Here is an 11,821-nt window from a genome sequence, read left to right as displayed (position 1 = left end):
ATTGCAACACTCTAAAGCTTCTGTCTTCCAGCATCAAGGTTCAAGCGTCAGGGTGCGTTGCAATGGTGGCGTTATGAAATCTCCAAAGCGTTGTAATGCTCAGGACAGCGTTGCAAGGATGCCCTACATTCAATCCTTCTGTCCAATAGCGCCAAGCTAGCATTAGACTCAAGCTTAATCAAAGCGTTATGACGCTTGGCAGTGCAGCAACCTTCTTACTTCGCCATTTGATCGATTTGGCTCCTAACTTCGTCATTTTAGCACCTTTTAATTTCGAACGCTTAATCCGACTGCTTGTACACTCGAATCCTACAAAATAATCAATTAAACCAAGTTAAGTAGCTAAACAACCCTGAGCTAAGTGGAAGAAGATAACACATTTCAAGTGCTATCAAGTCAACCCTCACCCATGCAAATCTAAAGATAATCACGAATAGTGAGCAAGAGCGAGCCCGAAATGGCCTTATGTATCCTTCATTTATTTTCCCCCTACACTGGCTCGAAGGATCCTGAATTAGCTTTCCTAAATTCAAAGTGGCAATGACATATCATTGGATTGGTCAAAATCTATTCACCATCGCCCTTTTTATATGCTTTTACTTTTTTGTTATATAGTATTTTATTTTATAGAAATAAAAAGGGGAAATTTAATCGAGAAATCGAATTTCGTTTTGGTTTTCCCACATGTTATGCGAATCATCCAACTACGGGTCAATTTCCCTTAAAAAACACCTAAGCTTACTCATTTCTCTAGGATACTTTAGCTTAGAGGGAAACCACGAGTGTCATGTCCGCCCCAGGTTAATCATACCCTTGAAGAAGAGGAGTAGCCCCTAAATATGTATATATATATATATATATATATTAACTAAGTGACAGTGATATCAATTGACTACATCTCAAGTATGCATTACTAAATTAAACCGCAAAAAGACTAATATCCATCACCAAGGCCTATCGAAGTGACAACAAACTTATGGTCTCATAATTCAATTCTAAGCAAGCGTACGTGGTCAAGATAGATACGTAAAGGGTTTGGAGATCTAATAAAAATAATTAAGTAGAATTTTAAAAAATATCATGAAAATTATGAACCCTTTCATCTGATCTATTCTTAAGCAAAAACAATTCCTACGAGTACATCATAGACGAGTCATCATAAGGAACACAATAGTAAAACAAACTTAAACAAGTAAGCATTGTCCGAGCACAACGCTCAAGGACCCTAAATAATATCATCATAAAAAATTTTGAAAAAAATTGGGCCAAAAATCCAAACACCTCACCCCTAACTTTTAAAACACACATTGTCCCCAATGTGATTAAAGTAATGCACAAGGGATCATAATACTTACCTGAACAATGGAATGAAGGAAGAATGCAGGACACTCTGCTCAGCTCCTTTTTCTTCTAAAAAAAATCCTACAAACAAGAATAAAAGAAAGAATTAGGCTCAAATAAATGAAAAAAAAATAAAAAGAGATACTGAATTGAAATCTCATCCTAAAATCCTGGCTGCCTCCAAATAGCATAAATGTTTATGGTCAGTTGCTCGACCGTTATGGCTCATTTCAGATGTAGACCGACGAGTCCAATCGATAGGCGATGTCGAAGCAATCCACTTGGACTGGAGTTTACTAATCATAAATTTCGATCGAGAGTTATAAAGGAGTGCCTTTTGCCCTACCTGAAACTCCTTGGGTGTGAGCATCTTGTCATGAAGGTCCTTCTCTTTTTGCTTATAATCAAGGAATTATCAAAACATTCTAACCTCAGCTCTTCCAACTCCTGAAGCTATAAAAGTTTGGCTTCCCTAGCTGCCTCTAAGTCCCAATTACACTTCTTGATAGCCCAATAAGCCTTGTGCTGGATTTCAACTGGAAGATGGCAAGCCTTACCATAAACCATCCAGTAAGAGGACATTCCAATAGGAGTTTTGAAAGTTGTCCTGTAGGCCCATAGAATGTCTTCAAGCCGAAGGCGCCAATCCTTTCTTCCTGGGTTGACCACCTTTTCCAAAATTGTCTTTACTTCCCTGTTGGGCACCTTTCCCTACCCATTAGTCTGAGGGTGGTATAGGGTAGCAATACGATGTTGGACACCGTACTTCTTCAACAAGGATGCAATGACTCTATTGCAAAAGTGTGATCCCTGATCGCTGATGATTGCTTTAGGGAAGCCAAACGTGCTAAGAATATTAGTCTTCAAAAAACTTGCAACCACTTTAGCATCATCAGTAATTGTGGCCTTTACTTGCACCCATTTGGAAACATAATCCACTGCAAATAAAATATACTTGTACCCACAAGAAGAAGGAAAAAGTCCCATAAAATAAATCTCCCAAACATCAAATATCTCACAAAAAAGTATAAGGAAGAACAAGTGAGGGGTCTGTAGGATTTTCAGGTTATCACTTTAGCAAGTATAACTCAGAATGCTTAAATGTTCTTCATGCATGGAGCTTCTGTATATAAGTAGAAATCATGCAAATGTACAGAGTTGCATGGTAGGCAGCTCCAGCTTGAAGATCATTACCAAAATGCAATTGGAATTTGATGATATTCCATCAAATGTAGTTAATGGGGTTATCCCAAAAAATTGGAAAAACCCAATAACTCTATATGATTTCAAAAAATCATTTTATTAAATTAATTCAAAATAATTAATTTAAATAAAAATAATTTTAATTGATTTTTAATTAAAATAATATTAATTTAATATCTAAATATTAAATTAATAAAATATCGATGTCACCAATAAATCAATTTTATATTTAAATATTAATCGATTTTTCAATTTCATTTAATTTCAATTAAATTTAAACGTTTATAATTGTATCATATACAATCAATCAAAAAACACCTTTGAATTTGAACATTTCAAATTCATAACCCTAATTTCATTCATCAATACTCAATTTGTTATTCCAATTTAATGAGCTAGTAGAAGAACCTAATGGACCTACATATCATTAGCTCCAACGATTTGTAATTAATTCGCTAAAACTCTTTAATCGAATTAATTACTATTCATTAACTGTCAAGATACACCAGTATAGCTCGATAGTTGCACTCTCCTTACTGTAGATATATTTTTGTCCATATAAACCATAATCAGTAAGTCGATCCTTCACAGGTTGTTCGTAATTACAGTTGGGTCAAAATTATCGTTTTACCCCTATAATTACATCTTGTTCCTTAAGTTTCCACTGACCCTCCAATGAACAATTTGATTCATAATACTATTTGTGAATCATGTTCTCTACCATGAGAAGGTGGGACCCCGATTGTTCAAGACCTGGAATCAGCACTTAAGAGAATAACCTATATGCTAGCCCTAAAATGGGTAAGAGTGAATTCCATCTTGCAGGGCTATGTCCCTAGCTATCCATCCGATCTTATCCCTAAAATGGAAGGTTTATTGAACAGTGTTGTTGGACTACTCTCACCCATGCAGATCAAAGGATAATTCTGAATAAACAAGAGTTCATAGCTAGCTCAGGATTAAGACGAGTTATCCTAGGTTACTTAAGTATTAAATAGTCAGTTTTAACAGTAAACGGTCGTTATAAAGAAAAAGTGACTATTTTGTGGTCCAGTCTATATGCAAACTCATTGCATAGGATGCTCCCACTCACATGTCCTTAAATGAATGATTTGTGGATCACATCATTTGTATTACCTATACAAAATGGGCCACATCTAATAGTGTTACTAGGATGAGATACTCAATTTCATCCATATACTTATAGACTATTAAGGCTATATGCTATTAACTTGATCCTGTTTATGTCACCACATAAAGTTAAAGTATTCATACAATAGCCATGAATATGTTTATTGGATTTTCATAATAGAATGCAAAATCAAAGACTTTATTGAATAAGACACTCAATAATATTTTATTGATAAATAGAATGTTTAACACAAAATACAAACTGCGAGTTCTAGGACATTCCTAACATCATCCTCATCGTCGTCATAGACGTCCCATATAACCTCCAGCTCAAGAGAGTCAAACACATCAATCTGGCACAAAGAATGTACTTGTCGTATGGTGTAAGTTTTCATAGCATCGAAAATATTAAACTTGACCAACTCACCATTGAACTCCACAGGCAAAGTGCAGTTTTCTACATCAATCTTAGTCTTAGTCGTCTTCATAAAAGGCCGCCCAAGCAAGATTGATGCAGATGAGATGGATGTGGGCACTTCCATCTTAAGAACATAGAAACCAGTAGGAAAAAACAATTCATTAACCTGAACTAGGACATCTTCTATGACTTCTAATGGGTGAATGAAGGACCTATCTGCTAATTGTATGACAACTCCAATTTCAGTTAAGTTCTTAATTTTAATTCTTAATAAATTGAATAAGGTATAACATTTATTGATGCACCCAAATCTAGCATGGCCTTATCAATTTTCTTTTTGCCTATGATGCAAGGAAGAGAAAACATACCTGGATCCTTATATTTTTATGGCAAATTTTTCTGTAGGATCGTAGATACGGATTGACTTACCACCATCCTTTCCTTTTCTTTGGCTTGTTTTTTCCTCATGCAAAGATCCTTTAGGAATTTGGCATATTTAGGAATTTTCTTGACGGCATCGAGGAGAGGAATATTTATCTCTACCGTTCTAAAAATCTCCAAAAGCTCCTTGTCCTTGTCTGCAACTAGTTCTTTTGGCCTAGCAAGCCAGGAAGGAAAAGGTACTTTAGGCACATATGCATCTAAAGAAGGATAAAGGTGAGAAAATACTTCCTGTTTGTTTTGTGGTGGTAAAACGGTTTGATCTAAAGAAGGGATTTCTGGTTTCTCAATCCTAGCTCTTTTACTAACTCAACATGTGGCTTCAACTCCTTGCCACTCCTCAATGTGATTGCACTAACATTCTATCTAAGAATTGACTCAGGTTGGGATGGAAGTTTGCCAGACTGCCTCTCCAATATGCTCATAGAGGTGGCTAGCTGTGAGACTTGGGTCCCCAAGCTTTAATGTCTTTCTTTGTATCTTGTTGAAAATGTTGTGTATCCTGTTGAAATTTAAAATAGTTGTCAACAAGACTTTTAACAATGTCTTCCAAGGACATACTTGAACCAGACGGAGCTCTATGATGAGGCTGAGCCTGCTCATTCTACCCTCCCCATTTGAAGTTTGGGTGGTCTCTCCATCCCTGATTGAAGGTTTGGCTGAATGGGTCTCACCTTCTATTTTGTCCATTCTAATTGTAGCCTTCAATGGTGTTTACATCAGGAATTGCTCCTTTCAGAGCACTTGGGCAAACATTAGCTGAGTGACCAGTCCTATGACATACTTGGCAAATAGAAGTGGGCTGTCTAATTTCCACCTTCGCCAACTACTTAACAATAGAAACTAAGTCGGATATTTCTTTCTTAAGTTCACTTACCTCATTGGCAGACTTTACACTAACTGCAGCTCTAGTTCCAAATTGTTGAAAATTTGCAGCCATGGTAGTTATTAGGTTCATGGCCTCAGTCGGGGTTTTATTGACTAAGGCTCCTCTTGCAGCTGCATCTATACTGCTTTTATCAATCTGCATTAATCCCTCATAAAAGTACTGGATCAAGAGTTGATCTGAGATCTGATGATGGGAGAACTTGGCATAGGTCTTTTTGAATCGTTCCCAATACTCATGAAGGGTCTCTCCATCTAACTGCATGATGCTATAGATTTCTTTTCTCACACTGGCAACTCAGGATGCTGAAAATAATTTCTCCAAGAACTACCTCTATAATTCCTTCCAGGATGTGATGCTTCCTGGTGGAAGAATGTAGAGTACTCCTTGGCATCTACCTTCAATGAAAAGGGGAATGCCCTCATATTTATTTGCTCCTGAGTCACCCCATTAGATCTCATTTCATTGCACACCACATAGAATTCCTTTAGATGTTTGTGTGGATCCTCACCCTGTAGACCAAAAAAAGCAGGAAGTAAGTGAATTAGGCCAGATTTAAGCTCAAAATTACCTGTCGTTTTATGATAGGCAATGCATAAGGGATATTGAGTGAAGTCTGATGTTGCTAGCTCCTTGAAGGTCTTTTCTCGTTTGGCCATTACTGGAAAATTTTCAGGAACGTTTCCTCCAGATGTGTCTTCAACACGAATTTGTTTGTCAAGAGCAGCCTGTTGTCTCCTTTCTTTTCTGATTCTCCACTCTTCCCTAGAGATCTCTGCAAAATACAATTGTCTAGCACCTTTGGGAGTGTGGGTCATTCACCAAAAGAGAAAAATGATTAGCAAGGATAAACACTACAAGTTTCAAAACTTAAGGATTCCGTTGGCTCCTTGGCAATGACGCCAATTTGACAGACCGAGCTTACGATGTCGCTCCTGAAAGACAGTCGTGCAAATGAATTTATATGCACAAAACTAACCCTTTATACTAACTAGTAGTACAAGTAGTAAGTCTGGGACCGAACAATAGAGAGCCAAATATGGATTCCTCAAAAGTTGGAACTTGTAGGAAGTAACCAAGGGGGGTGTGAAAATTGTTAAAATAAATTGTGAAAGTGAAAATTGTTCAATGTAAACAATTGAGAAAATTTATTATCAAATAAATACTTAGCTTGGGTAATTATAATTTAATTCGTTCCTCATTAATTCTATCATAGACTACTCGAAAGATACGTGAGATTATTCGAATTAAAAACTTAGTCTACTTGATTAGAATCCTAAACGATAGTCCATAAAATCAATTTGATTAAGAGAAAAACAAGAAGCCTTAAGCAATCAATTAATCAACAAACATTAAGATTCGAGGCAAAACTAAGCCAATTAATCAGTTTCCATCATCTAACTAATTAATTGATCAAAATTTATCTAAGTTAGAAAGTAAATGCTAGCTATTTGGAATCTCAAATTAACACAACAAATCTACTTAACTCATGCTTCTAGGTGACGACTACTTAACGATTACAAATTAGGGTCAATCAAAGCAATAAATTTAACATGCATAGCTAATTTGTCAGATTATCTCATACACGAAAATTGAAGAATATGCTCAAGATAAATTTCATAAAATTCATAATAAAACTCATAAAATTACAAAACCAGTCTTAAGAATTAAATTGGAATGAAATTAAACTAAAAAACCCAAACTCAGTTCTTACCCTTCAACCACTAAACATACTCAAACTCAATACATTTGGCAAGGGGAAGAATTCTTTTCAGAGTTTTGGTATAAAAGTGGGCTAAAACTAGGTTGAGACAGAGTGACGATGTTCATAACTTGTTGTACTAGATCTGATAATCTCGGCTCGACCAAAATTCTCCTTTTATAAAGCTGCCACATCATCGCAACGCTGGGAAGGGAGTAACACTGCGGCACATAATGGCCAAGTGCCAAGCAGGCGTTGCAGCACTGGCCTAACGTTGCATTACGCGCACTAGAGCTATGTGTCTGTCAAACTCCGTTCAAAGCGTTGCAACACTGATGCTTCTGTTTTTCAGCGTCAATATTCAAACGTCAGGGTGCATTGCGACGGTGGCATCATGAAATCTCCAGAGCGTTGCAATGCTCAGGGCAGCATTGCAACTCTGCCTGATGTCCAAGCATTCTTTCTAATAATGTCAAGCTAGCGATGGACTCAAGCTTAATTAGAGCATTACGACACTTGGCAGTGCAACAGTCTTCTTACTTCACCATTTGATCGATTATCCTCCTAACTTCGTCATTTTAGCGCCTTTTAGTTTTGAACGCGTAATCCTGTACACTCGAGTCCTACAAAATAATCTATTAAACCAAATTAAGTAGCTAAACAACCCTGAGTTAAGCGGAAGAAGATTGCACATTTCAAGTGTTATCAAGTCAACCCTCACTCATGCAAATCTAAGAATAATCACCAATAAATAGGAGTTCATAGTTAGCTCAGGATTAAGGTCAAGTTACCTAGGCCATCACTTTGAAATAGTCAGCTTTAAACAGTAAACAACGTTATAAAGTAAGAGTGACTTAATTCTTGGTTCGATCTTATGCAAACTCATTGCATAGGACACCTCCACTCCTCATGTCAACACATGAACGAATCAGGATCACTTCATTTGGAGTACTTTACAACAAATTGTAACAACTATAGAGTGGGTCGCATCCAATAGTATTACCAAAATAAGGTACTTGGCTTTATTGGTATACTGTAGACCATTTTGGCTATTTACTGAACTTGATCCACCCTTATGTCTCCACATAAAATTCTTGTATTCATATAATAGCCATGAATCTTTAGTTTATTGGATTTAGACTTTACAAGTGCAATTCACATATTGAACAACAATTTTATTGAATAAACATCAATAACATCCTTATTGATAATAGAATATGTTTAACATTACAAACTGCGAGTTTTAGGACATATAACCTAACACAATATTAGGTTAAAAATTATTGAATCTTGAGGTCTCTTCTGGTGATAAGCATTGAGCAGCTAAAACATTTTATTCTCTTATCACATGTTCGACCAGAAACAAGATTCATTCTTTCATCTCTCCGATTGAAGTATTTTAGAAACAGAGAAAAATAATGTTAAAAAGGACATCAATTAGATCAATTTTAATGAAGAAAGAGAACATGTGTGAATGACCCACCTAAATACTGGTAGTGGCTTCCTAACCTGACTGAAGGAGCATAACAATGTTATGTCTCATGTAATTCACCACTACCTCTCGCTTGTTTCTTAGTAGCTTTATCCTCACTAGATCATTTTCACTGCCATTTTGTTCTCATCAAAACCCCACCAAAAAAAAAAAAAGAATCAATCAATTAATCCCTATTCTTGGTAAAAGGAAATCACACAAATTGAGGAATAAAGAAAACCTCAATTTTCACAAGCTTTTCGTAATTCCTCAAAATCAATTGCTCCCAATTATCAACATTTTAAAGCAAAACGCGGTTCATCAAAAAAACAAAAAACTCCAAACTCATTTATGAAAAATAAAATTAGTGCCATCTCGAGGAGTTGTAGCCACGACGGAGGAGGGTGATGAATTTTTTGACGATATTGATACAACAAGCACCGAAATCTATGGTGGCACTCATGGCTGGAGAAAAAAGAAGGGGTAACAATTTACGAAGAAGAAGAAGAACAGCGGCGGCGAAGAAGTCAAGCTAACTCACAATTCTGTTAAATTTAACACAATCTTAACGATTGGGACCAATATAAGCATTTTTTTAAAGTTTAAGGAGTAAAAAGAACGTTTTTAAAAGTCTAAGGACTAAAATAAAACAAAGGTCATAGTCTAGTGACAAAAATTGGATTTAAACCAAAACATTTCTACCACCATTGCTAAAAAATTGATAGCTATTTATTCTTTTTTTAATTCTTTTTAAAATATTAATATCTTTTTTCTACATTTCTCTTTCACATTTATGAAAAATGAATGCAGTTTTTTAGAGATTCCCCTGCTTACAAGTTTGTTGGGTAGAATTACTAGGTTTTTGAAGAATATAAGTTCATACATCAACATCAAGAAGCTATTTCACATTTCTTTAATCTTTACAGTTAGTTATTGTAACTACTTGTATAAGAAATTAGTATATAAACTCATCATTTACAAATTTTAGATACAACAACATATACATAGCTTCAAGAAAATCTTGAACAATCTGTAAAGAAAAGGGTCTGTGACTTAGCTTCTTAATAAAACTCTCTCCTTCCCTTGGACGTAGGCTTTCATAGCCAAACCAGGTACATCGCAGTGTAAATTTCTTCTTCTCTTCTCATCTCTACAAGATCGCTCATCGTTTACCTTTTTCCTTCATATCTTCTAGAAGAACAAATGATCGTCTACCTTTCTTCCAGCAATTGTCTACACGATTGCACGATCGTCTACCTTTCTTCCAGCAATCGTCTACACGATTGCATGATCGTCTACCTCTTTTCTTCTGCCATCGTCTACCTGACTGCAAGCATCCTCATCGTATACTCATAAACAACCGCACAGATTAAACAAAAAAACATTAGGGTTAGAAGAAAGAAAAGAATACAGAAAGGTAGAGAATAAGAGAATCTGAAAGCTAGAGAGAGAAAGATTTTTTTTTTTTTTTTTTTTTTTGCATTAATCACCCATCAGAAATCAAAAGTCTTTTTCATTTTCCATCAGAAAAAAATCAGTGGGATCAACCACGTGTAAGCCATCAGTTGGAAAATCGTAGGCAGTTCTCAACCAAGTTCTTTACCAACCAAAGAAATTTAAGGCAAAAATCAGGGCCTCTCGAATTGGATCAAAGTAAAGGGCCTCATTTTATTTTTCATCATTTGGGCTAATTAGCTTTTCTTTTGCAGAAGTAAGCCTAACAAAGTGGTAGCAGGCCTAACAAAGTGATATCAGAGCAACTAGACATTCAAGATCTCAATTCTTGGAGAATCAAGACACAAGTTTTCATCCAAAATGTCAGTAACAAGGTTCGAGGTGGAGAAATTCGATGGCAAAGGAGACTTCAGACTGTGGAAGGCTAAGATCAAGGCGATACTCGGCCAGCAGAAAGCCCACAGAGCCATCCTTGATCCATCAACATTTCTACCACGGTGAGAGCCCAAGAAAAGGAGGATTGAGAGCTGGAAGCCTACAGTACGTTAGTTCTTAATCTAAGTGATAATGTTCTTAGACAAGTATTAGATTAAGAAACTGCTTATAGAATTTGGACTAAGCTAAAAGAGTTGTATGATACTAAAGACCTTCCTAGCAAAATGTATCTTAGGGAGAAGTCCTTTACATTTAAAATTGATTCATCTAAAATACTATCTGACAACTTTGATGAGTTCAAGAAGATAGTTACTGAATTTAAAACTCTAGGAGAAATACTAGGTGATGAAAACGAGGCCTATGTGCTCCTAAACTCTTTGCCTGAATAGTATAGAGAAATTAAGAATGCACTCAAGTATGGAAGAGATAGCATAAGCACAGACACCATAATCTCAACCCTTAAAACTAGAGAGGTTGAGCTACAGGTTGATAAAAAGGATAAACCTAGTGGTGAAGGTCTGTTTGTAAAAGAAAACTTCAAACAAAACCACTGTAAAGACAAGAAACCTCATAACCTAGAAGAAAATAAATCAAAACAGAAAATAAAATGTAAGTACTGTAAGAAGAAAGGACATATAATAAAAGACTGTTTTATTTTAAAGAGAAATAACCAAGAAAAAGAAAAGGATTCAAAAGACAAATAGCCTAAGGCATCTGTTGTAGAGGGTTCATTCATCTACTCAGATGCCTTAGCCTCAACTCTAGACAGATCTAATCATATAAACCCTCTAGGTAAACATGATTGGATTTTAGACTCCGGATGCACCTACCATATGACATCAATGAAACCCTGGTTTAACACCTTTAAGGAAATAGAAGGAGAAATGGTTTATATGGGAAACAACCAAGCCTGTAAAATTAAAGGCATTGGCTCTGTTTCCATGAAACTCAAAGATGGAACTATCAAACTTCTTAGGAATGTGAGATATGTTCCTCTACTTAAAAGAAATCTAATCTCCTTAGGCATGTTAGATGCTATAGGGTGTGAATACAGGGGTAAAAGAGGAACTCTTGAGGTGTTAAAGGACTCTAAAGTAATATTAGTGGGGAAAAGGTAAATGACTTATTTGTGGTCAAAGGAGTAGAGATGATCACTGAAGCGTAGCCACCACAAATGAGATTACCAAGGCTGATTTATGGCATAAAAGGCTATCTCACATAAGTGCTAAAGGCCTAGAAGTCCTATCTAATCAAGGTATTCTCCCTGAAAGTCTTTCAAAAGATCTAACCTTTTGTGAACACTGTGTTTTAGGGAAAGCCACAAGGTAAAGTTTCACT

General features: G+C 36.0%; 1 protein-coding gene across 1 annotated transcript; it reads right to left on the bottom strand.

Annotated features, from left to right (window-relative positions):
• Positions 1 to 1,794: 1,794 nt before the first annotated feature.
• LOC150037645 (uncharacterized) lies at positions 1,795 to 5,684 on the bottom strand. The gene is made up of 5 exons (XM_090310965.1): positions 5,412 to 5,684; positions 5,096 to 5,236; positions 4,523 to 4,765; positions 3,939 to 4,217; positions 1,795 to 2,052 (listed from the first exon to the last, which is right to left on the bottom strand). The coding sequence occupies exons 1-5, from the start codon at positions 5,682 to 5,684 to the stop codon at positions 1,795 to 1,797; spliced, it is 1,194 nt and encodes a 397-aa protein (XP_090167091.1).
• Positions 5,685 to 11,821: the final 6,137 nt, after the last annotated feature.

The sequence above is a fragment of the Benincasa hispida genome, chromosome 2 (genome assembly GCF_027475165.1).
Source record: "Benincasa hispida cultivar pf3 chromosome 2, pf3_genome.v1.1, whole genome shotgun sequence".
Classification (NCBI taxonomy): Eukaryota; Viridiplantae; Streptophyta; class Magnoliopsida; order Cucurbitales; family Cucurbitaceae; genus Benincasa; species Benincasa hispida.
Note: the sequence above shows the minus strand (reverse complement) of the source record. Positions and strands in the feature narration are given on the sequence as shown.

What these genes read in the sequence shown, in the direction of transcription:
- LOC150037645 (XM_090310965.1), bottom strand. Translation starts at nt 5,684, where the DNA reads ATGCAGTTAGATGGAGAGACCCTTCATGAGTATTGGGAACGATTCAAA. An exon ending in TAGAGCTCCGTCTGGTTCAA is followed by an intron (nt 4,766 to 5,095) that starts GTATGTCCTTGG and finishes CAAAACAAACAG; the next exon opens with GAAGTATTTTCTCACCTTTA. An exon ending in AAGAAAAGGAAAGGATGGTG is followed by an intron (nt 4,218 to 4,522) that starts GTAAGTCAATCC and finishes TATGTTCTTAAG; the next exon opens with ATGGAAGTGCCCACATCCAT.